The 25,883-nt window shown below is 40.9% G+C and overlaps 1 protein-coding gene across 1 annotated transcript in view; it reads right to left on the bottom strand.

Moving 5' to 3' along the window:
* The window catches only part of Pibf1 (progesterone immunomodulatory binding factor 1), a 151,922-nt gene that overhangs the window by 45,297 nt on the left and 80,742 nt on the right, over window positions 1-25,883 (bottom strand). Inside the window, exons 12-13 of the mRNA XM_005365356.3 lie at window positions 25,581-25,671; window positions 16,422-16,524 (exon numbers count right to left, since the gene is read on the bottom strand). Coding sequence (XP_005365413.1) covers window positions 16,422-16,524; window positions 25,581-25,671 — 194 coding nt within the window. The remainder of the gene's footprint in view (window positions 1-16,421; window positions 16,525-25,580; window positions 25,672-25,883) is intronic.

The raw sequence follows: 25,883 nt of genomic DNA, 5'->3' as shown, positions 1-25,883 counted from the left end.
GCACTGAGCTACACACCACATACCCTGATCTCATGCCTGCAGTGAGCTAAAGGCTATGCCCAGGGTGCACTACAATTCTTGCACATGGAATGCTAAACAAATCTGTATACATATGGAGGTTAAAAAATGACTAATCAATACAGTCATTATAAATAAAGTAATAATGATTGCAAACACTAAAGGAAAATGTAAAATACTAATAGATATTAATTTGGAAGATTGGGCACCCAGTTTCTATTTGTTCATCTGAGCAACCAAATGACACACACACATACATACATCAGAAACACATACACATACATATTATTTCTTTTAATGAGATTTCACTACATAAAATACAATCTTTCACTTAGACTATTTATTTGCTTGTTTATTTATTTATTTTTTGTTTTTTTGAGACAAGTTTTTTTTTTTTTTCCTGTAGCTTTGGAGCCTGCCCTGGAACTAGCTCTTAAAGACCAGGCTGGCTTCAAACTCCCAGAGATTCACCTGCCTCTGGCTCCCGAGTGCTGGGATTAAAGGTGTGCTTAGACTTTATTTTTTAAAATATGTAACAAGCATTCAATGACTATTTCTTCATATCTTCTTTAGTTTTTAAAACATAATTCATGTACCTGAATCATTTTATATGATTAAGAATTTAAAAAACTATAGTTAACATACTAAAAAACCAAACCTATAAAAGTTATCATTTAAACCATCCCCCCCCCCCCAAAGCAAGGTTTCTCTGTGAAGGTCTAGTCACAGTTTTGTCTCTTAAGTGGGAGTTCCAGGAATACACCACCACACCTGCTTACACTTTCTTCTTAAGTCTACTTTAGCATCTACACACGTACAAATTCTAAGCTCTATCTGCACTTTGGTACTTCACTATTTCTGAGGAAGGGAGTCTACTCATTTTCTGAAAACAGTAAGTGAAGCCAGGCATGGTGTCCTCCGCCTTTAGTCCCAGCACTTGGGAGGCGGAGGCAGGTGGATCTCTGTGAGTTCAAGGTCAAGCAGAACTACAGAGCTGCGTAGGGAGACCCTGTCTCAGAAAAACTAAGGAGCCAGATAAAGTAATCTGTTAAGTGGGCCAGTGAGACAGCTCAGCCAGTAAAGACCCTAGCAGAGAAAGGCTTGTGACCCGGATGCAATGACGTGACTACACACAAAGGTAGAAAGAGAACCGACTCCAAATTTGTTGTGTGACCTCCCCATCTGCGCTGTGACTTGCTTGTCCATGTGTGCACACACATATCTCATACTCATAAAAACATTGAAAACCCAAGAGAACAGCAGGTGACTAGCCTCCCTGACAGTGAGGAGAGAGGGCAGGGAGATGGGGAGACGGTGCTAAATGCGCAAAGTTTAGAAAGAAAGAACAAACCCAGGCAGCAGGCAGAACACGGAGTAAGAGAAAATGCTTGAACAGCGGAGAGAACATCTTGGTTCCCCTTCTAGCTAGGGTTTTGGTGTACTTTTCTTTTGTTCTGATGTTCATTCTTTAAAATCCACTGTGACGTCACAGGAATCTTAGCTTACTAAATTACCTTAGAAACATTCAACTATGGGGCCCAATGAAGTTCTCCTAACCTGTATAACCAGTTTCTTTAGTCAATTATATCAAGCAATTGCCTTGACTTTGTTTTCACACAATTGACCCTGGCTGAATAAACTCAAGTGACAAGTGGCTTTGTGTTTCAAAGTGCGGTCTTCAGGCTAGGCCTGTGAGGTGGGCCCAAGGGCAGAGGGAAGACTGAGCGTTTACAAGCGCCAGCTAGTAAACTTTGCTTGGGAATGAGCAGGGTGAAACTTTCAACCTTCTTCAGCTGCACAGACTACGGCAGGTACAGCAGCTGTCCTACACGTTTTAGGCCACTTTGTTTTTCACAACAGCAACTACACACGTTTGATCTGAAGACAGCAAAACGAGCCAAGGTATCAAGTTCACTGCTGGGACTTCATCACGCTCACAGAAGCTACACTATGACTGTTTTAAGGATCTATTTCTTTATAAATGTGTGTAGGGTCTCAAGTCTCCCAGACATCTGCCCCATCCCCGTTCTCTAGGGCTTAGTCCATACTTGCCCTTGTAGTGGCAGGTGAGTTCACGCCCACGGAGCATACCCCACTTTCTCCACCCCAGTCTATTTTCACTCCCTGGCGGAGAACAATACAACTCTTAATAAAAAGAGGTGAAAAAGTTAATTGAACAGAATTTAATTCCTCTGATTAAAAAATTTTTCCCAATACAGTTTTAAGGCCTTTTTTTTTTTCTGGTTACAGTAATAAGTGTTCAAAAAATTTCCCAATCCCTTGTTGCCTGTTGTTAGTGAGCGTTTCCTTATAGGAAGGCCTCAGTAGCCAATGACTCAGGCACCATACAACACTGGACTCAGGATTCAGGCCATGACACAACAGTTTATAGGATTGTTGTTCTTCCTTGGTTTCAAACACTGGTGTATGACTCAGAGGAAAGTAGTACCTGCTTAAAACATAATTATACTTTGCATTTAAAAATTAATTCAAATTACACTGAGATGACAATCCAAAATTATTTTTCTCTAAAGATTTACAAAATATAAACATGACCACATTTTGTTGTGTGTCCTTAATAAATTTTTTAGCACATTTTCATAAGGCCAAAAGGCGTCTCTCTCTCTTCTGTCTTCTGTTAAATCTTTCTAGAATACCTACTATGTTGTAAAACACCACGCATGCTAAGAAGCACCTGGTGGATGCATTTGGCCCAAGACAATGGAGCATGCTAGTGAGCTTCAGTGCTCAGGTGTGTGAAAAGGTTCAAGGCTCACCACGGAAACAGCCAGCCAGAAGAGGCTTGTGAACCTGGAAAAATACAGAGTATTTATGATTCTGTGCCTCCTCGAGTCCAAGTACAGATGTAATGGGCACGAAGGGCCCGCGAGAGCTGAGAGGAGGATTTCAGCTTCCTCTGTTAGGAATTTCCTTCCCTCTCAAAGCTCCTCCTGAGAGAGTCAAGTTTGGAGTCTAAAAAAATTTCAAGTTATTTCTTATACGTACACCACATGCATGTTTGGTGTTTGCAAAAGGTTTGGGTATCAAGTCCTCTGGAACTGGAGTTACAGATGATTGTGAACCATTATGTAGGTACCAGGAATTGAAACTGGGTTCTTGGTAAGAGCAACAAGAACTCTCCATTTCTCTCGCCCTCAAGAAATTCAATTTCCCCCCACAAGACAGGGTTTCTCTGTAGCTTTGGAACCTGTTCTGGAACTAGCTCTTGTAGACTAGGCTGACCTTTGGATTCACAGAGATCTACGTGCCTCTGCCTCCCGAGTGCTGGGATTAAAGACATGCCATTGCCCGGCAAGAAATTCATTTTTAAAGTGACTCACCTGTACAGTAAGTTCAGACTGAGGTGTGAGTATGTGGAGAATCCGCATACAGTTTTGCAAATGGTTCTTAGTATATTGCCTTGGATTTAGAATAACTGATAGTTTTCAAGAATGGACCATAATCAAGATTACTGTTTTGGCACTGCTATTATCTTTATTTATTTAAAAACAATTGCTGAGCAGTGGTAGCACAACACTCAGGAGGCAGAGGCAGGTGGATCTCTGTGAGTTTGAGGCCAGCTTGGTCTACAGAGCTATTTCCAGGACAGCTGGGGCTGTTACATTGAGAAACCCTGTCTTGAAACCACCACCTCCACAAAAAAAAAAAAAACAAAAAAACAAAAAAAACACACACAACAACAATAAGCAAAAAGCAAAACAAAACAAACATCACAAAGGACCTAAAAACCAAAACCCAACAACTGTCTTGCTATAAAAGCCAGGCAGCTGGGATTGAAGGCAGGCAGGCTCCATCATGCCAGTTTGAAGACTTCTCACAAGGTTTGCCACAGACTTGCTTGTACCTATAGTGCATTAACCACTCACATGGAAGAGACAGGTACATGTGCTGATCTTTAGTTTAACCAATAATTTGTTATTTTAAGGCAGGGTAACCCAGGCTGGCCTTGAATTTGGGATGGAACTGAGGATAATCTTGAACTCCTCCTCCTCTTGCTGCTACCTGCAAGTTCTGGGATTACGGGCTGATGCCACCATGCCTGGTTTACTGGGTGCTGGGGATCAAAGACAGAAATTGGTGAACGTGAAGCAAGTATCTTAGCATCTGTGCCCCATGTCCGTTTCTGTGGCTCATCATTAAAGCAAATGGTACTTTTTATAAAGTATCACAGCAGAGCAGCCTCCAAACACAAGAGGTAGAGGAACAATGGTTAATGATTATGTAACCTTGTTAAAAACTGGTTCTGGGGCTGTGTCACAGTTCCTGTGAATTTTGTTTGTCCTGACACCCTCTTTATTTCAAATTCTTCTTTAAAACTTGTCATGAGTCACCAATTTAATAGAGCACTCATATCCAGTTACATGACATCCTAAATGCCAGCTCCACAAAGATGAAGTGCCACATGCAATATGTTCAGAGAAAACCAGCTCCCAAATTCCTTCCTAGGACAAAAGCGGAAGTTCTGTTAATCTTGTTAAGATGGTAAGTTAGAATTTCTCTCTGGAAAAGTTGCTTTCCACATGCATTGGGGGAAAGTGGCAGCAAGGACTGTCAAGCTCACAAGTGACAGAAATTGGTCATGACTGTCTCCCCAGGAAGAGAATTATCACACCCCTGCCCCATCCTCTTTGCCCTCTCCTTCCCTTGTCTCTCTTCCTGCCTTTACCTACCTCTCTTACTTTCCTAGACAGTCTTACCCTGAGTGCTTTAAATTTGTGCTTTTCCTGCCTCTACCATCCTGGTGGCAGCCCTAACCTTTTCCTACCTGTGTTCTTCAGATTCTATTTGCCATCTCTCCAAACCTTCTCTCAATAGAATTTACATTATTTATGTATTTAACTCCCTCCCTCCCTCCCTCCCTCCCTCCCTCCCTCCCTCTCCTTTTGTCGGGTCTGAGGATTGAGCCCAGGGCCCTGTATTTCAAGTGTTGACCACTGACCTAAAACCCCAACTCCACATTTCTCTTTTTAAAGGCAGGGTCTCACAGTAGCCCAGGCTGGCCTCAAACTTGCCACTTAGCAAAAGACGAACCTCTTGCTTCTACCCTCCAAGTGCCAAGATTATAGGCACGTGTCACCATGACTGGTTATCTACTGGTCATAAAAGAGCTGTCGAGTCTCTGAGCTCACTTCCTCTTCCTCTCCACGTTCTGCTCCTCCCACCTACATTCTAACCTATCAGGTCAAGCAGCTCCTTTATTAAATCAACCAATGACCTTCCTCCATCAAGGACCTTGTTACGTTTCAGGTTAGACTCAAACTCCTGAGTTCCAGCTCCTTCAGTGTCAGGAGGAGGCAGGACTGCTGGTGCCACTTCATTAAGCTTGGCTGTACATTTTAAACAGTTTCACATTGACATCAAAACTGAACAGAAAGTAGTTCTTTCTACATTGACACCTCAACACAGAATTTAGGCTTCATTTTATAATATTTGGACTGAGACAAATATATTACAATATATATCCACAGTTACTCTGATGAAGAAGACTTGCTCTGTCCTAAAAATTTCACCAAACATCAGGCTGGGGAGATGGCTGTGTGCTCGCTATGCAAATGTCAACATCTGTGTTCAAGTTCCCAGAGCACACAAAAGCTGGGAGCAGTAATATGTACCTGGAATCCAGTTTTTCCATGGCAAGACAGGAGAATCCCTAAAGGCTTAGGGCCACCTCACCGGGCATATGCCGCAATGGACAAAAAAAAAGAGAAATGTGTCTCCAACAAAGTAGCAAAGTGAGGACTGACAACCAAGGCTATCCTTTGATATTCAGAGGTGCCATGGCATGCATACACCTGCACTTACGCACATATATGCACACAATGTAAATATCATACATCTATATGCACACACAGATTTACTATATGCAATGAAGGATGGCAATATGATTCATGAAGTAAATGGATTTAACTGAACCCAATCAAGGAAAGACATAATAATAGAACCCAAACACAAGTATATCTAAAACAATACTGCGATTATATTTATAGTTGAGAAAATGAAGTTTGAAAGTAGGCTATGGCTAGCTTTATGTAAGAATGGATAAAGAAAATGTGATACATTTACACAATGGAATACTACTCAGCCATTAGAAAAATGAGATCATGAAATTTTCAGGTAAATGGATGGAGCTAGAAAAAAAAGTCATCCTGAGTGAGGCAGAAATACAAACATGATATGTACTCACTTATAAGTGGATATTAGCTGTTAAATAAGGGATAGCCATGCTACAATCCACAGACCCAGAGAGAGACTAAGTAACAAGGAGGGCTCAAGGTGGGGTACTTGCGTCTCCTTGGGAAGGGGAAACAGTAGAGATTTTGCAGGTGGACTTGAGGCAGGAGGGTTCAGACATGGTGGGGGAGTACTGGGAAATACAACTGGAATGGGGGGCATTTGGGGGTTGATGTGGAAACCTAGCACAGTGGAAACACCCAGGAATGTACTAGGGTGACCCTATTGAAGAGTCCTAGTAATGGGGAATATGGAGCTTGAACCAATCGTCTTTTTTTTTTTTTAATTATTTATTATACAGTGTTCTGACTGACTGCATGCCTGCCAGAAGAGGGCACCAGGTCTCATTTCAGATGGGTGTGCGCTATCATGTGGTTACTGGGAATTGAACTCAGTGCCACTCAAAGAACAGTCACTGTTCTTAACCTCTGAGCCAGCTCTCCAGCCCCCAATCATCTTTTTTAACCAGGCAAGGCTTCCAGTGGTGGGACTGGGACACCAACCCAGCCACAAAACCTTCGACCTTCAATTTGTACTGCCTGCAAGATGTGCTGGGGTAATGGTGGAACAGAGCTTGTGGGAGTGGCCAGCCAATGACTGGTCCAACTTGAGGCCCACACCCTGAGAGGGAGACCAGGGCTGACACTGAATGGCCAGGGATCAGAGGCTGGATAGCCCAGAGACCTAGGATAGAACCAGACATATCTGGAGGCTGGATAGCCCAGAGACCTAGGATAGAACTAGACATATCTGGAGGCTGGATAGCCCAGAGACCTAGGATAGAACCAGACATATATAACAAAAAAAAGTCAATGTAATGATTTCTAATGATTAATATTCAGCTATACTCATTATCAGTGCCTAATCCGACTGTCATCCAAGAGGCCTCTCTCAGCAGCTGGTGGGAGCAGATGCAGAGACCCACAGCCAAATACTAAGCATAGCTCAGGGGAACTCTGTGGAAGAGGGGGAAGAAGGATTGTAGGAGCAGAAGGGTTGAGCACACCATGAGAACATGGCCCACAGAATCAACCAAGCATTCACAGTTTCTTACATAAGCATGCACAGACTTAACTGACAGTCAAGGAGCCTGCATGTCTGACCTAGGCCCTTGAATATATGTGATAGTTGTGAAGCTTGGTGTTCTTGTGGGCCTCCTTAACAGTGGGAGTGGATGGAGTGGCTGACTCTTTTGCCTGCTCTTGGGACTCTTTTCCTCCTACCGGGTTCCCTTGTTCAGACTTTACATGAGGTTTGTAGCTAGCCTTATTGTTAGCTTGCTATGCTTTGTTCAGCTGATGTCCCTGGGAGGTCTGCTCATTTCTGAAGGGGAACGGAGGAGTGGATCTGGGGAGAGGGGAGGCCGGGGAAGTACTGGAAGGAGTGGAGGGAGGGGAAACTGTGGTTGGGATGTGCTGTATAAGAAAAGAATAAAAAAATATGAAATGGACAGAGAATTCTCAATAAAAGACACAAATGGCTAATGTTTAAGAGACAAACTACTTTGAGATGCATACTTCCCAGAGCAGGACTGGGATTCTGTCTCACTCCACAGAGGAAATAAAGTGCCAGTGGGGACGCCAGGAAAGAGGAGCACTCACACACACTGTTGGCACAGACACAATGGAACCCTGTCTGGAGTTCTCTCCAAAAAGTAAAAATAGCACTACCATATGATCCAGGAGACTACTCCTGGGCACACACCCGCAGAAGTCCACATTACAGAGATAATCTTAAAAAGCAATGAAAAAAGGATCTTGGCTGGAGGTCATCTACACAGGTGGATAATGCTGATCCGAGAACCTAGGAGATAGGAAATGAAAACCCCAGTACCAGATTAGGGAACTTCCCTGTGAGTTGTTGGCTAAGATGTCTTCAGAGCCCCCAAATAAGTAGGCTATTATATTGTTCTGGGATGTCCACCAACCTAAATGGTAAGACCCTGTTGGTGAATACACAATACCTTGGTTGCAGGACATGGAAATGACCCCTGCCTTGCTGACTAGCTTTCAGACTGCCAGAAGTTACTATGTAGTGAGCTAGGGAAAAGAGCCAGCATTGTTCTTAGCCAGCTGTAGACCGTGTAAGCTACAACAGTGACTTGTAAAACAAGATCTGCCGCTAGTACACAGTGGCTAGACGGTTACAGGAGGGTGAACAACTGTGCTCTGGCTGGGTGTGGGGCCAACTGCACAGGACGGCGTTCATGCTGGTGCTGTGGACCTGCTTCAAGGCCCACGGCTGGTGGCTTAGTTAGGATGACCATTGCTGTGATGACACACCATGATCAAAGGACAGGGCTTATTTTGCTCACAGTTCCATGTAACAGTTCATCATCAAAATTAGCGAGAGCAGGAACCTGGAGGCAGAAGCTGATGGTGAGGCCATGGCGGGGTGCTGCTTACTGGCTTGCTCCTCAAGACTTGCAGAGCCTGCTTTCTTACAGACTCCAGGACCAGCAGCCCAGGGATGGCACCACCCACACAATGGGCTGGCCCCTTCCATCAATTACTGATTAAATGCCCTACAGGCTTGCCTGATCTTATGGAGGCATGTAATTAAGGTTCCTTCCTCTCAGATGACTTAGTTTGTGTCAAGTTGACAGTGGGGGCGGTCACTTGCCTTTGTTAGACAGACAGGTTGATAACCCTTCACATAGATATGACTAAGACATGTTCTCAGACACATCAGGGAAATTTCTTCATGAAGCCAAAGGAGCTTAATGCAGACAGCTGGTCAAGGTGCTGAGACTTTCGAGTGACTTTTTTTCTTAAAATTGAAAATAGATTCTCCTCTCAGATCCCTCACTCCATCTCCCCTGAGAAAGGAGCATCTTAAACACTAAACCAGAGCTATATCACCTGCTCCAAAGTTCAGGGTAGGTCAAGGAAGCCGGAGCAGAAGAATGTAAGAGTGAGGGTGTGTGGAAAAAGACAGTGGATGCTGTGTTCTGGGCACAAACTCTCAGCAGCGCTTTCTTGCCAAGCCTGCACAAGGCTGGGTAAAACAACCTTTGGTCACGTCACGGATGGAGAAGAGGCTTGGGAATCCTGCGCCTTCCCAAGGAGCTCTGGGTAATGGATGGCTAATGGGACAGGGAGTGCCTTGATCTTTAGTCACAGTCACTGGTGAGTCACCCACATCCTGATGGAAAGCTCCCCGAAAATGCCCACGCAGGCAGTCATGGTTATACTTAGTGTGACACACACTTGTGCCTGTCCGTGCATGTACACACACACACAGGCATACACACACGCACGCACGCACGCAAACACACGCACGCACACACAAGATATGAAAGTAGGAAATCTCTGGCATAGAAAAGTGTCAGCAGGGATGGGAGCCGGTCAGGGGAACGAGTGTGATTCGAATGCTTTATAAACATGTACGAAACTGTCACATACTGACAAATTCTATTTGAATCAAACCTTCAAAGATAAAAATAAAGTGAAAAATTACGTCCCCCCCCAAAAGGTTGGTTTAAGAATGTTAATTTGGGACTTACAAGCTTCACAAAGGTGCAAATTGGGCTTTCAGAACTGTAAGCTAGAATTTGAGTGAGAAGAGACTAGGTTAGATTAATGGCCAGTTACAGGCTGTGAAGGAGCATTAGAGGATGTGACACCACAAAAGAAATCACATAAAATCAAAAGCAGAACAAGGACTGAAAACACACAGTGCAGCATTAGCTCCATGAAAACAACTTAAAGCAGTCGACATGCCACCTGGAGTTCCCTAAAGAAATAGAGGACAGGGGAAAAAGGGTAAATTTACTGACTTCACATAAAAGAAATTCAAGAGAACCCAAACACAGCAAATCTAAAGAAACCACAGCAGACCCACCACCATCAAATTGCTCAGGTCAACAACAGGGCAATCTGCAAAGCAGTTAAAAAGCTAAAAGAACCTCACACGACCTAGTGAGCCACAAAGGCCAAGAGAACATGTCCTATGGAGGGACGTAGGTCAGGAGAACACATCTGTACTGGCTGGTTTTGTGTGTCAACTTGACACAAGTTAAAAGTCATCAGAGGCAAGGAGCCTCAGTTGAGAATCTGCCTTGATGAGAGAGCCAGCTGTAAGTTTTCTCATTTAGTGATCATGGGGGAGGGTCAGCCCATGGTGGATGGTGTCATCCCTGGGCTGGTGGTCCTTCTAGAAGGTGGACTGAGTAAGCCACGGGAAGCAAACCAGTAGCTGCAGTCTCTGTGGTCTCTGCAACAGCTCTTACCTCCAGATCCTGCCCTATTTTAGTTCCTGTCCTGACTTCAAGGATGAACAGCAATACTGAAGTGTAGGCCAAATAAACCCTTTTCTCCCCAACTTGCTTTTGTCATGGTGTTTCATTACAACATAAACCTAAGACAAATTGGTACCAGGAGTGGGGTGTTGCTATGACAAATTTGACCATGTTTTTGAGAGGACTGTGGAGGGACTTTGGAACTTTGTGCTAGAAAAGTCACTGAGTGTTAACAACAGTTCTATGGGATGTTCTGTAGGAACTTGAAAAATAAAAATCTTGAGAGCAGTGCAGAAGATGTAGGCCTGGCTTCTGAAATTTCTGAGGGAAGTTTAAAGATCCCACCAGGGCCATTTGTTATTCTGAATTAAGTGTTTGTGGTTCTGGTTAGCTGGGGCTGAAGATTAACTGTGATTAACAAGATCCCAGATCCCAGAACAACTAAAGCAAAATTTTGTTTGGCTGAGATACTTGATGATGGTAGGCTGGAGCTAAGAAATTAGTGAATTAGTGGTGATTAAGAAGTGACCAGCATCATGGAGGTAAACTCTTCTGGGAAGAGTTTCCTGAGAGCACACTGAAGCTGTGCTTCAGAGGTGGCCATTGTTGTACAGCTCATGCTGGCAGTATGAGGTTCAGATTGTGACAGTGCCCTGGTTCTTCTCTCTTGAAAGAGATATTTAATTTTGATTCTTAAAGGAGCCCCACATGTGAAAGACTTGAACTTTTAAAAGAGATTTGATATATTTTTTTAAAGACTTATTTATTTATTATGTACACAGAGTTCTGTCTGCATGCATACCTGCAGGCCAGAAGACAGCATCATTACAGATGGTTGTTAGCCACTACATGGCTGCTGAGAATTGAACTCAGGACCTCTGGAAGAGCAGCCAGTGCTCTTAACCGCTGAGCCATCTCTTCAGCCTGAGATTGGATATTTTAAAGAGACTGAAATTTTAATGTGTTTGAGATCAGGAGAACATGTCCTGGTGATGGACAAAGGTCAGGAGAACACAGTGTTGGCAGAAATCATGGAAACTGCATAAGAGATAAACATAGGGAGGCCAGCCTCACACTGGCCCACTTCCCCAGCTCCCTTCTCCTGATTTCCTGAACTTGGGGCCTTGCATATGTTAGGAACATACATAACCTCTCAATTGTATTCCAGTCCTCTTTTCATTTCTTTACATTTTTCAGACACAGTCTTAATAGTTGCTGAGTCTGGCCTTGAAAAAACTCTCTAACCTTACAATTCTTTCCTGAGTAGTGAAACTATATGAAACTAACTTGACATTTTACCTGGGCAAAATACCTTTCCAAAACCAAAAATGAGCCCAGCAACTCCATTTCCACTGAACAGAAAAGGGGATTCAAACATTGATTGTTCCCAAACCATAAACCACAACAGCTGAACAGTAAAGAGAACCCAAGTATTTAGCACTGAATGAACAAACAACCTATGGTAAATATATAAATGTACGTAAGATAGTATTATTGATAAAAGTACAAGGTATATTCTACAATGCAGATGGACCTATAAAATAGTATGTTCAGTAAAAGAAACTAGATACAAAAGGTCAGATCCCGTGTGATTCCCTTTATCTGACTATGCATAGAAGCAAGTAGAGGGCAAACGGACTGAGTGCTGTCAGAGCTGAGGGCGAAGTGGGGGGACTGGTTGCTTAGCTGGTACAGATTTTATTATATAGTGATAAAAATGTCTTAGAACTAGACAGAAGTGATTGCATCATACCCTGAATGAATATAAGATGACTCACTTTACAATGATTGATTTTATGACATGTAAGTTTCACCTGGGAATTAAAAACCAATGATGAATCATAAAACATAAAAATGATAAATTGGACTTTATCAAAATAAAAAAATTATACATCAAGGAACAGTCACAAGAGGGTGCAAGACAACATGCAACCTGGTAAGATATTTGTAATCATTTATCTGCTAAAGATCTGCAGTCCAGAATACGCAGAGACCTCCTCCCAAATGACAACAACAAAAGATGCAACTAAACAGCACTAAAAGTGAGTTGAAACATATTCCTATGGTTGAGAGCCCCTTGTAACTCATACTGCAATTAAGTTGTCACTGTGACTGGACAAGCGGTAGGATCTGGGTTAGAGATGTTGCTCCTGGTAGAACTTTTGCTGGGTTCTAGCCTCAGCATGGTAAACACATGAATAACACCACCACAAAGGGGTAGGGAATTTAAGAGGTGCTGAGACCACAGAGCATTCACAGCACATTGCAGTCCCTGTCCCAGGAGTGGCAGAGACAAATGAGAGAGTAAATATGGCTCCCTTCTAGCCTGTGATGCCTTTAGACACACTTCCTAGCCATGACAATTATGAGCTACATAGACCTTTATTATATATAAATTATGCAATCTCTACTGTCCTCAATGTGGAAAGTAGACTAAGGCAGGCATTTATGGGCTATTTTGAGATAGTCTCACTATGTGTCTGTGATGTCTGGCCGTGGTTGTCAGCTTGATACACCTGAGAAGAGGGGACCTCAGCTGAGCAGCTCCCTCCATGGATAACCTGGCCTGCCTACAAAGCTGAGACCATTTTCTTGATTGAAAACTGATATAAAAGGCTCCAGGCTACTGTGGGAGGTAGCATTGTAGGCAGATGGGCCTGGGTTGTAAGAGAAACGTAGTGAACTAAGCCTGGGAGCAAGCCAGTGAGTGGCTCTCCCTTTCCTTGAGATGGGGTTCTCCTAGTACCCTAGGCTGACCACGGACTCTTAGTGATTTTTGTGCCTTTGCCTACTGAGTGCTGAGGTTATATGTGAGCCACTATAGCAGGTTCCCCTTGATTATTTTATTTCTTTAAGTTTATATCTAGGAGCGTGCAAGAAACGGTTTGTAGCAACAGTAAATTTGTAGAATTTTGTTAAATGGAATCAAACTTAAAATTTAAATAAATATATACAAAGATCAATTCTACTAAAGACAAAGGAAAACACAGTCGAATGTTCACCAATACTTATTTTATATTGCCTCTGTGTGAGTTCATAAATGTGTACTGAACCTAGATGATGTATGTGGTGGTTTGAAAGAAAATGGTACCCAAAGGGAGTGGCACCATGAGGAGGGGACGCCTCATTGGAGTAGGTGTCATCTTGTAGGAGGAAGTGTGTCACTGTGGAGGCAGGCTTTGAAATCTCATATATGTTCAGACCATGTCCAGTGAGATCAGACCACTTCCTGTTGCCTGCACTATGTCTGCCTGCATGCCACCATGTCTCACCATGATGATAATGGGCTGAATCTCTGAAAATGTAAACCACCCCAATTAGATGTTTTTCCTTTACAAGAGTTGCTGTGGACATGATGTTTATTCCTAGCAACTGAAATCATAACTAAGATAGAAGTTGGTTCCAGGGACTGGGGTATTGTTTTAATAGACCTGATCATGTTTTTGTTTGAAGAAATTTGGACTCTATTAGTATGGGTTAGGAAAGCTGGGAAATGCTTTAAGAGTTTGTAATGGGCCATACAAGTAGAAGCATGGAAGACAGTGGTGCTGATTATGATTTGAATTGTGGGGGGCTGGCTCAAGAGCTTTCAGAGGAGAATATTAGTATGTTGCCTAGAAATTATTCTTGTGATATGTTGGTGAAGAATATGGCTGTTTTTGTCCTCATCTGAAGAGTTTGCTCGAGGCTAAAGTGAAGAGTTTGGATTAATTCTGTTGGCAGAAGAAATCTCAAAACAGACTGGTATAGACTCTCTCATATAGTTATTAGTGGTAACTCTGATAGAGATTTATAATGAAAAGGAGCAAGCTGAGCAAATGAAAATACAGAAGGTACACATTGAGACAAGGGGTACAGGGGGTAGAACAAAGTTAAATCCAGTGTTCAAGGAGAGAAACGGATTAAGAAATGAATAATGGAATAAAGGAAATGGTGACCTCAGGGTAAGATCCCACCTACCTAAGTTTCTAATTTGTAAAAAGCAATTAAAGAAAAGCTTAGAGCCTGGTATGGTGGGGTACATCTTTAATCCCAGCACTTGGAAGGCAGAGACTGGTGGATCTCTGAGTGTGAGGCCAACTTGGTCTACAGAGCAAGTTCCAGAACAGCCAGTGAAGGAAATCATTGAAAACAGAAATGGTGAAGATATAACTAGAAAAGAGGTCTTGTTCAGCCCCAGCAAGCAGCAGAACGTGATAGCTTTGGTTATATGGTTCTGGCTTTAGAGTTAAAGACAGAAGAAAGAGGCTATATATAGAGCTTGCCTGAGACTAAGGGAAGCCGCGAAGGCCAGGCATGTGTTAGGGGTGTCCCTGAATGGAAGCCTAGAAAGGCCATTTCGCGAAGCTGTGAAGTTGAAGCCTGGATTTCCCTGGAGATCCCAATATGCTGGAGATGCCAGAACCATGGGATATCTGTTGAAGAAAGCTGCTAACAAAGAGTGAAAACAGTCCAAGAGAAAGAAGTGTGTTGGAGTCAAGAAAACTGAAAGGAGTTGGAGATCTGAGGAAAGCTTTGACATCAGACATGAAGATACAGAGTTTGGAGTTTGCCCAGCTGGTTTTCAATCTTGCTTTGGTCCAGTATTTCCTCACTATGCTCCCATACCTGTTTTAGAATGATAATATATATTCTGTGCCATTATATGTTGAAAGTATGTGATCTATATTTTGATTTTAATTTTATGAGGGAATATAGTTAAGAAACTACATGAATCTCAGAAAAGACTTTGAATTTAGACTTGTAAATAAATTTGAAACTATTATAGACTCTGGGACTTTTGAAGTTGAACAAAATGCATTTTTGCATTATGATACAGCTACAAGGATTAGGGGGCCAGGGAATGGAATGTGGTGGTTTGGAAGAAAATGGCCCCCAAAGAGAGTGGCACTATTAGGAGGTGTGGTTTTGTTGGAGGAAGTGTGTCACTGTGGAGGTGGGCTTCGAGGTTTTATATATGCTTAAATCAAGTCAATGACACAGACTTTGGCCTTTTGCCTGATTTTCAGATGTAGGACTCAGGTCCACCACCAGACATGCCATCATGCTGCACTGTGGTGATGATGATAGTGATGATGACGATGATGATGATGATGATGATGGTGATGACAACCAATGATGCGGAAGTGTAAGACAGATTTCCTTCCCAAGTTGGTTTGGGCATGGTGCTTCATCACAGCAATAGTAACACTAACTAAACAGGGTTCCAGTGCTAAGCAAGAAACTACCTGCAGCTGATACACCCTGGCAAAAAGAAGACAGGTTTTCTCTAGTGGGGTCTCACTGGGTAGAACAACTGCACTCAGTGCAGGCTCTATGCCAGGAGTAGCTGCCAACACAAAACAAATCCAATGGTAATTTTTGTGGGCTGTTTTGACATTTTTTTTTGTCTTTGTGTCTGATTTTTTTTATTAATTTTGCTAGACCAAAAACATAAGGTTGGATGAGTAGGGAGGTGGAAAGGATCTAGGAGGAACTGGGGGATGGAAAAACATTATTAAAATATATTGTATGAAAATTTTTCTCAATAAAATAAAAAAAGGATTTTTTAATCAAACAGAAACATAAAAGAATGAAATTGTCTGTGAGAAACTTAATGTCAATCAAACCTGGCAAAGGTGTTTTGTCAGTTGCCGGTCTCAGAAGTAGCTTTGTGTGTCTGTCTCATTTATACTTCCTCATTCTGGACATCGAGTCGCCCTTATTCTGGACATCGAGTCCCCTTCTCTTCTGTTTTGCCACTCTAAGTTGTTTCCCGAAAAGTTTCAACATTCGGTGAATTTCAGAAATTTGAAATCATTTTGCAACCGGCTTATTTTCAGACTGCTCAGCCAACAGCTCTAGGCATTAACAGAGAGTGCACACAAGCAAGCACTCTGATTCTCCCGTGTCTTCGGATCCAGCCACTCACCTCTTGGGAAAGCTGTCTTACTTGGTCCTTTTGATGGTCCAGATCTTTTAAAATTAATGAATTTTGTTTTTCTAACTGAAGAACTCTTCTTGCCAAGTGGACGCTAGGTGAATAAAATGAAAAGTATTCATGCATATAAAAGTAGAATAAAAGCTACCTACACTCAATAGATAACTGTGTGCTAGAAAACCCACGCATCATTTCCTAATAACATATACAGCAACAGAGAAAACGACAATACAAAGTTATAAAAAACACTGGAAGAGCAATACTTCATCATCTCTGAAAGTAACAACCCTAATTTCTGCACGATATTTGTAATATACCGATTACAGTAATCTTGGTTTATTATATTATGCTACTAGCTTGACCGAAAAAGCTATCATTTTTAACAGGTTTCCCAGTCACAAATCCGCCAGGAAATTATTTGAATATTATGCGCAATAAATTTACATTTGGGTAAGTGTTTACACAGACCAATATTATGAATTTTACAAAAAAATATAATCAAATGGGTTTCCTATTGTAAAGGGAGGTGAAAGAGATGTGCAAAATATGAAGAATAACTACAGTACAGGCTACACTAAAAGAACTTCCCTTCCTTCCAATGATTTGTATTACCACAATATACACCCCCTCTCTTGACAGGGTCTTAATCTGTAGCCTAGGCCAGCCTCAATTCATGATCCCCTTACATTAATTAGTCCAAGTCTTGGGATTATAGGCATATGCCATTATGCTCTGAAGACCAACACAATCCAATTTAAAGAAACTATTCTTAAGGAAAAATGCTTCATCTATTTATTTATTTATTTGTTTAATTAATTAATTATTTTTTTTTTCCGAGACAGGGTTTCTCTGTGGCTTTGGAGCCTGTCCTAGAACTAGCTCTGTAAACCAGGCTGGTCTCGAACTCACAGAGATCCGCCTGCCTCTGCCTCCCGAGTGCTGGGATTAATGGCGTGCACCACCATCGCCCGGCCTGCTTCATCTATTTAAATAATTCTAAAAAATGCTTCATCTATTTAAATAATTCTAATGACTCAATGAAAACAATACAGTTTTTTAAAGTACTAGTAACGCTGAAAACCATGTTCTTAAGAACTACTCTGCATTTTCATAGTCTATATTAGTTATCAATTTAACCTATAAACGTAGAATTCATGGAATCCAAATGGACAGAACGTTTCACAATGATAAGATGGGTCTCTTTCTTTTGTTTTCTAAATTTCTAACAAATAACACCAGAGAAAAGAATGAGCCCTATTGTGTTGTATGATCTTTTTGTTTTTTTTTTTTTTTGGCTTTTTTGGGGGCCACCACCCAGCTCCCAAATACATTACACAGAGGCTTATTAGTACTTAGAAATGCCTGGCCTTTGCTTGGTTTGTTTCTCGTCAGCTTTTCTTAAATTATCCCATCTATCTTTGGCCTCGGGGCTTTGATCTTTCTCTATTCCTGTATACCTTTCCTCTTCTTACTCTGTATGGCTATGAGGCTGGCTTCCGACGTCCTCCTCCCTCATTCTCTTGTTACTCTTCTTCCTCATGTTTTCTTCTGTTTATCCTCTCTGCCTGCCAGTCCCGCCTGTCCCTGCTCCTGCCTCACTATTGGCCGCCCAGCTCTTTATTAGACCATCAGGTGTTTTAGACAGGAAAAGAATCACAGCTTCATGGAGTTAAACAAACGCAGCATAAACAAAAGCAACACACCTTTACATTATTAAACAAACGTTCCAACAAATAAACAAAAGTAACAGACCTTAAAATAATATTCCCAACACTATTGTATGTATATTTCTCAACCAAAGACAAAGGAGTTCACATCAGACTCTGCTAAATATCACCCAACATATGTATGTGTAAGAACTGCCCACCCAAGTAAACAAGTTCCAATACATGTTCATACAGAGATTGCAGCAGTATGTCTACATCTTATAATCTTTGATCAGGCACGCATTTGCCAATCAGCTGAAATCAAAGATGAAAACGCAGCAGTCTTCATTTTCTGAGAATCATTCTCTAAAAACCTATTCTGCAATGAACACAGCAGACAGCAATGTTAAATGTGGCTGGAGCTGCGCAAGCGCCACTATAGCAGCATCTGCGACCATTGCTTTCGAAGAGGCTCCTTATGGAGTTTGATAGCCATTTGGACAAAAACTGCTCTTGCCCGGACTGTTGCATAAACTGGACACAGAGAACCCAGAGAGAGAGGACTGCTAAATTTGCCTAAAGGTGAGATGGTCTTTCGGGGTTCCTGATTCATTAAAGAGTCTGTGAGACATTCTGCAGGACACAGCAGATAGTGACTAAACTGTCTTTAAAATTTCCTACTTCATGGAAAAGTCTGCTGGATACTATGGGCCTGTAGGCCGAAGATGGATGCTCCAATGATATAAAAAACTTTGGGTGACTGTCCAGGCAGCGAGATGTCTCTGTCATTTCTGGAGTTTTGGAAGTTGCTTACTTCTCATTTACATAGGTAATATTATATCCTTCTGGAGTCTTTGGTGGAGTTAAAAAATGGTTAGTTATAGTTATAGTTTTCCTTAATTATGATAAAAGAAAATAGATATAAATATTGTAATTGTAATTCTTGCTTGATAACTGTTTTGTTATATGCCTTTCTTTTTTGTTTAAACAGAAAAAGGGGAAATGATGTAGGAAGGTCATCTGTCTGTGTGTTACTTTCATTGGTTAATAAAGAAACTGCCCTGGCCTTTTGATAGGCTAGCCCTTAGGTGGGTGGAGGAGACCGAACAGAGTTCTGGGAGGAAGAAGGCAGAGTCAGGCAGACCCTTCCAGAGATGGACGCTGGCTAGACTCATGCCAGTAAGCCATGACCTCGTGGTACCATACAGATTATTAGATATAGGTTAGATATGGGTTAATCAATATGTGAGAGTTAGCCAATAAGAGGCTAAAACTAATGGGCCACGCAGTGTTTAAATAAATACAGTTTCTGTGATTATTTTGGGTGAAAGCTAGCTGGGATCTGGGCGGGAATGCAGCCCACTGCTCTTTCTACATAAATATTTTTTAAAAAGAGTTAATAAGAAGCCTGAGCTAATGGCCCAACCAGTTTATAACTTATAAAAACATCTGTGTGATTTTCTTTGGGGCTAATTGGCTGTGGGACCTGGTGGGAGGCCGGAAACCAGGTAGGACAGATACCCCATCAACATGCAAAGGTCACCCTTAAAAAATATTCTGAAGATGATGGTGACCTGGCGATGTCAAGTGTAGTACATTATACTGTTCATTGCTTTGGGTAATTATTCTTAGCATAATGCTCTTATGCAGATATGGTGACAAAATGAAAAATAGCATATGGCATAAATACTGAATCAAAAAATTCCATGTCAGTATTTAGTGTTAACACAGGGACAGTATCCTAGTAGGAATGTCCCTGGGTTTTAATTAAGGCGTTTGGAGATAGAAAAATAACTCAAAACAGAAGCAAGGCCCTACAGCGTGGGTATGACATGCCCGAGAACTGAAGCTGTAGTTCCAGGGATCCCACCCCTTGTGACCACCACACACACTGGGCACACATACACAGCATACACATATGTGCAGGCAAAACTCTCACATGCATACAGTAAAATAATACATTTTTTAAAAAAAATTCCATACTAGGTAGTAAATTTTACAGATTAAAAATGTTCTAAACATGTCTCCCAGCATCCAGATAATCCCAATCAAAGAGGTACACACCAAGATAACAGTGCTTGGGTGTCGCCCACATGGTACAGAAACATGAGCAGTACATGCAACCAGAAAATCCTGTCTGCTGTTTCCAAATAGTTGCTACTCAAACAAAAACATTACTTCAGATTTTCAAGTTTTATCATGTCAGGGTGCTAATTTTATTTTAATCTACTTCAAGTATCTAAGCCCTTTTTGGCTTTCCACAGTTGTGTACCAGAAAGAGTTTGAAGAAATTTTAGCAATTTATTTATGCGTATATGAAACTTCAAAGTGTGAGTACCTTATTGTATACTTAAATGCTGATCAGAAATTTTAGGGTCAGGAGGTTGGAGAGATGGCTCAGAGGTTAAGAGCATTGCCTGCTCTTCCAAAGGTCCTGAGTTCAATTCCCAGCAACCACATGGTGGCTCACAACCATCTGTACTGGGGTCTGGTGCCCTCTTCTGGCCTGCAGGCATACACACAGAATATTATACAGAATATTATATACATAATAAATGAATAAATAAAAACAAACAAACAAACAAAAAACCAAAACCAAAAGGTATGGTGGTGTATGCCTTTAAAAAAATAAAAAAATAAAATAAAATAAAAAGAAATTTTAGGGTCAGCTGGACAGTGGTGGCGCATGCCTTTAATCCTAGCACTTGGGATGCAGAGGCAGACGGATCTTGTGAATTTGAGGCTAGCCTGGTCTATAGGAGCTAGTTTCAGGACAGGCACCAAAGCTACAGAGAAACCTTGTCTCAAAAAACAAAAGAAAGGAAGAAAGAAAGGAAGAAAGAAAGAGAGAAAGAGAGAAAGAAAGAAAGAAAGAAAGGAAGAAAGGAAGAAAGGAAGAAAGAAAGAAAGAAAGAAATTAATTTTAGGGTTATATTTCAAATGAGAAACACAAAGCTACTGCCACTTCTTCACAGGGAACCGGCAATAGAGTGAGTGTCTGCAGAAACGGTTCACAGCAAAGAAAGCAAGGGCCCACATCTCATGTACTTAAAAATGCTTCATAAAAAATTTACAGCAAAAAATTTAATTGAATTATTTTAATTGGTGTCTAGGGAAAAATTCTGGAACCCTAGCTTTTCTTGCTGTGCAACTGACTTAAGAATGTGCTAACTGATACAACCCCCTAGTGTTTACTGGACACTTACTCTATGCTAAACACTGTGAAGTGATCTTCATAAACATTTTCTCAGTTTAATGTTTAAAATATTCTTTTGGAAGCAAGAGGCTTAATTCTTTTTCATGAGATTTAACATTTTTATTGACAATAACATGGCTCAAAAACAAAAACTCTAAAAAAAGCCCCACAGATTTAGGCAGCTATTGAAAATGATTTTGAGCGAGGCATGGTGGCGCACACCTTTAACCCTATCACTTGGGAGGCAGAGGCAGGTGTATCTCTGTGAGTTTGAGGACAGCCTGGTCTACAAAGAGAGTTTTAGGACATGAGGGATGTTACAAAGAGAAACCCTGCCTCAAAAACCCAAGGGGGTAAAAAAGAAAACGATTTTCAATGTTAGTTTTAAGGTTAGCATACAATGTAACACATTTCATCATGACGTCACACACATGACCCTATGCCTTATTTTCACGTCCATAGCTCCTTTCCCAAGCCCTCTTCCCATTCCAACTCTTCATTATTCATTCCCCAGTTACTGTATTTTGAAGAATAGTCATTGATAGAAAAATATTCATGGTGGAATAGCAGGTTAAAAACCAAACTACTAGCCGGGCGATGGTGGCGCATGCCTTTAATCCCAGCACTCGGGAGGCAGAGGCAGGTGGATCTCTGTGAGTTCGAGACCAGCCTGGTCTACAAAAGCTAGTTCTATGACTGGCTCCAAATCTGCAGAGAAAACCTGTCTCGAAAAACCAAAAAAAAAAAAAAAAAAAAAAACTACTAAAAATGTATAATGTACAAAAATTACAAGAAAATTAATGTTTATATAAATTTCTGATTGGTTATTTTGAATAATAGGATTATCAGCAATTTAACCAATATTAAAAATTAAATAAATATTTATAATCAATTAAATGTTACCATAAAATATTCATTATTGGCTGTTAAATATACAAAATTTTAAATCAAATTAAGTATGAAGGAGATACATTATTATAGCAGTTGAGAAATAAGTTCTTTTGAATTTTTAATACACTTTTGCATAAGCTGATAGATAATGACAAATTTATTATGCAAGCACTCCATTTACTGCTATGAGTCATTTTATATAACTCAGTTTAAATTTGCATTGCTTTACTTTCCAATGCCTAGGACTAATAAGTATAGACTCTCTAAAGACTCATTGCTCATCTTAAATAAATTTCAAGAAGGTACCAGGCAATTGCTTTCTATATAAACAGCTCTTAAGAGACCAAATGTTCACTGCATAATCTTCAAAAGTACATCAAATCCTGTACTTTTGGATTAGGTATCAATACTCAAATTGTGCACATAGTAGGCACTCAATAAAAGTTGTTGAATGAATGGTGTAGGGATGCATACATGTCCTCTTTGCATGTCTAGACTTACACTCTCTCTCTTCCCTCAGTTTAGATGACCTGAGAAGCACTTCCTCAAAATAGCCCTCTGGCTCACCATGAGAAGAATGCCTGGCACCAGCTGGCAGGGGTATTAATAGCACACCCATTAGGCACTTGTTCAGGGCTCACAGATAGCTCAGCGATAGAATCTTCAGAAATATTTGGACAGTTAAGATCATCTGGACTATGAATCACTTGTGGCTCTTTAAATATTTGGGGATTAAAAACCAAATCAAATGAAACCAAAAAACCCCATCTTCTGATTTTAGAAACTTCTTTAAACAATGAGAGGCAACAACAACAACAATGTTCTGGGCTATTGAAGCGCACAGCAGGGAGCTTCTCTTTCCCTATAGAGACTGTCTATAGGATTCAGATGCTAAAATAAGAGCTCGGCATTCTCCCATAAGAATTCAATTTTGATTATTCTACCAAACATTTTCTACTGATAGAGAAGTCTCTTACTCATGAGTTAGTAATTACCCACATTTCTATTCTTTTCTAGGGAACAATGGACTAAAAAAAAACAGATATATTTATAAATTGCAAAAATATCCTCAGTCATATCAGCCTTTGGGAGCACCAGGAAGGGATAGGATTGGCAACCAAGTTTTTTTTTCAAATAATATGTAACTTAGAAGCACCTGAACCTCTACTAAACAGAATTAATCATTCTAGCTACAAACTGATACTTTATTCATCTATTTGTGATCTGTATTTTTTAAATATTCAATCAGTAAACAACTAAGTTCTTAAGCATTTTCTAACTTCCTTTAATGATAGCCATAATGATGACATTTTCTCTTTATGCTGCTCCTGCGTCACTTTGGAGAGGCGGCTCAGTGGTTAAGAGTGTGTACTATGCTGTAAAGACCCCCGTTCTTTCCCAGGCCCCATGATGGGCAGCCGACAACCACTGTAACTGCAGCTCAGCTCTGACGCTCTTTCAGATGTACACATGAACAGGCACACACAGAGATCTGATGTCCTGTTTCCTACTCTCCAGGGACCTGAGCTCACATGTGCAAAAGACACTTGCATAAAAAAACATGTGTGCACACACATACACTTAAGAGATAAAAATCTAAGCCAGGCGGTGGTGGTGCACACTTTTAATACCAGCACTTAGGAAGCAAGGCAAGCAAATCTCTGAGTTCAAGCCCAGGCAGGTCTACAGAGTTAGTTAGGATAGCCAGTGTTACACAGAGAACCTCTGTTATGAAAAAGAAAAACAAAACAAAAGAAACAAAACAAACAACATCTATTTTTTGAAATTCAAAACGCCTTCAAAGGTATCACAAGATAGATTTTCTTATTTTCTGAATTTCTAACTTAGCCTCATAAAACAATTAGACAAACAATTAGACTATCAGTTTTGAAACCTTAAGCATTCAGATAAAGAATGTTTTTAAACTAGGTATTCTGCACCGAGTTAGGGAAAGTCAGAGAATAAGACATGGTTGCTGACCATGAAGAACTTCTGTCGAGGTGAGAAAATTACAAGAAATGATGGCTGAAAAGAACAAAACATGTTACTGTGGTGCAGAGAGAACAGATGTTTACAAGTGGAGATGCAGTATCACTGTCATTGTGAGTAGAGAGGCAAATAAGGTTGCTGATACAGGGCCACATTATGGAGGGGTTTGCAAATCTGGCAGCCGTGTTCAGATTGGAGGTGGTGAAGTGGAGCCGTTGGATGTGTCTGTACAGCAGGATGCACTCAGGCAGGAAGAGCTGGCAGCACTGACCAGCGCAGGTGTCTGCGGTGCAGTGGAGACAGCTTTCAAGCACAACTGCACCGTGTGCCTAGCACATCCTCCATCACTTCTTTTGGTCTCCATGGAGCCTTAGCTGCAAATGCTCTTCTTTTCTTTTTCTATCTCCTTCCACCTCCCTTCCTCTCCCCCTTACCTGCCTTTCCACCTCTTTCTCTTCTTTTTCTATCTATGTAGACCACAGACTAGCCTAGAATTGACTACATGGCTCAGGTAGAACTCAGTTCTCAAGTTTTAAGACCACCCTGCCTGATGGTGGGGATTAGGAATGCATCATGTCTTGTGGCTAGCCTTGTGTGGTTTATTCTTTATATGGATTGGGATCTAGAAACATCTAGAAGACAACAAATGCCTTACAGACATCTCAGCATATCTGTAGGGGATTATCTAGATGAGCCTGCCCAAAATGTGGGTGTCACCGTTTCAGGAGTAGGTGTCTGAAAATGAATATAAGAGAAATGGAGCCATCAATAGCAATCATCACACTCTGCTCCCTTCCTGTGATCACAAGGTCACCAGCCACCTCAAGCTCCTCTTGCCACAACTTCTTCATGACGGACTACTGCGCACCCTCAAAGCGTGAGCCAAAATAAACCTCCTGCCTTAAGGAGCCTCTTTCAGCTGCTCTGTCACAGCAACAGGTAACTACACTCTGTGGATTTAAGTGCAATACATATGCTTTCTCCATATTTCCCCCTTGAATATATTTGCTATATTTTGTTATAAATAGCACATACTATACATATTAAAATATATATAAAGGAACATAGGCAGATGAATAACAAACAAGGGATATAGGAATTGAAGGTGCATAGTTAATTAGTTCCAACCTGAAAATTACTGCTACAAAGCATTTATATTTACCTGAAATTAGTGTGAAAATAAAATGGCCTTTAAAAAGTTACTGCATCTACCACCATGAAAGTTCTAATGTTCACATCTACTAGTCATTAAATTCACTTAAATATAGATGAAGCTCATGGTTATTACCATGTTCTACTTTGTGAGCAATTTAATATTTATGAATATTAAGAACAGATAACTTTATCATTCAACTCAGTACATTATCAAAATGTACTATGCAATTGCAGTTAGCTTGAGCAGATAAGATAAATCTATATTGATTTTACCTTTGCTTTAGTCGTCTCTTAGCTGTTGTGGGAACATTAGCACCATAGCCATGGGAATAAAGAATCCTCTCAGCCTCATCTTCATTTTCAACTGAAAGAAATTAAAATATGTGCTGTGAAATAGTGCTTCTCCTTAAGAAGCATAGCTAACGTGAAAATAAAAAATTATGATAACAAATTAAGAATCCCAAGAACATTCGAAAGGGCTAATGCATAATTTGAGAGAGGTGAAGCATATTAAAGTGTATCCTTGCTTGGAGTTGCTGATTATTTTGAGAAGATATGGGATAAAACCGGACTTAC

Source organism: Microtus ochrogaster, unplaced genomic scaffold (genome assembly GCF_000317375.1).
Source record: "Microtus ochrogaster isolate Prairie Vole_2 unplaced genomic scaffold, MicOch1.0 UNK2, whole genome shotgun sequence".
Classification (NCBI taxonomy): domain Eukaryota; kingdom Metazoa; phylum Chordata; class Mammalia; order Rodentia; family Cricetidae; genus Microtus; species Microtus ochrogaster.
This window is presented reverse-complemented; position numbering and strand designations above follow the sequence as displayed.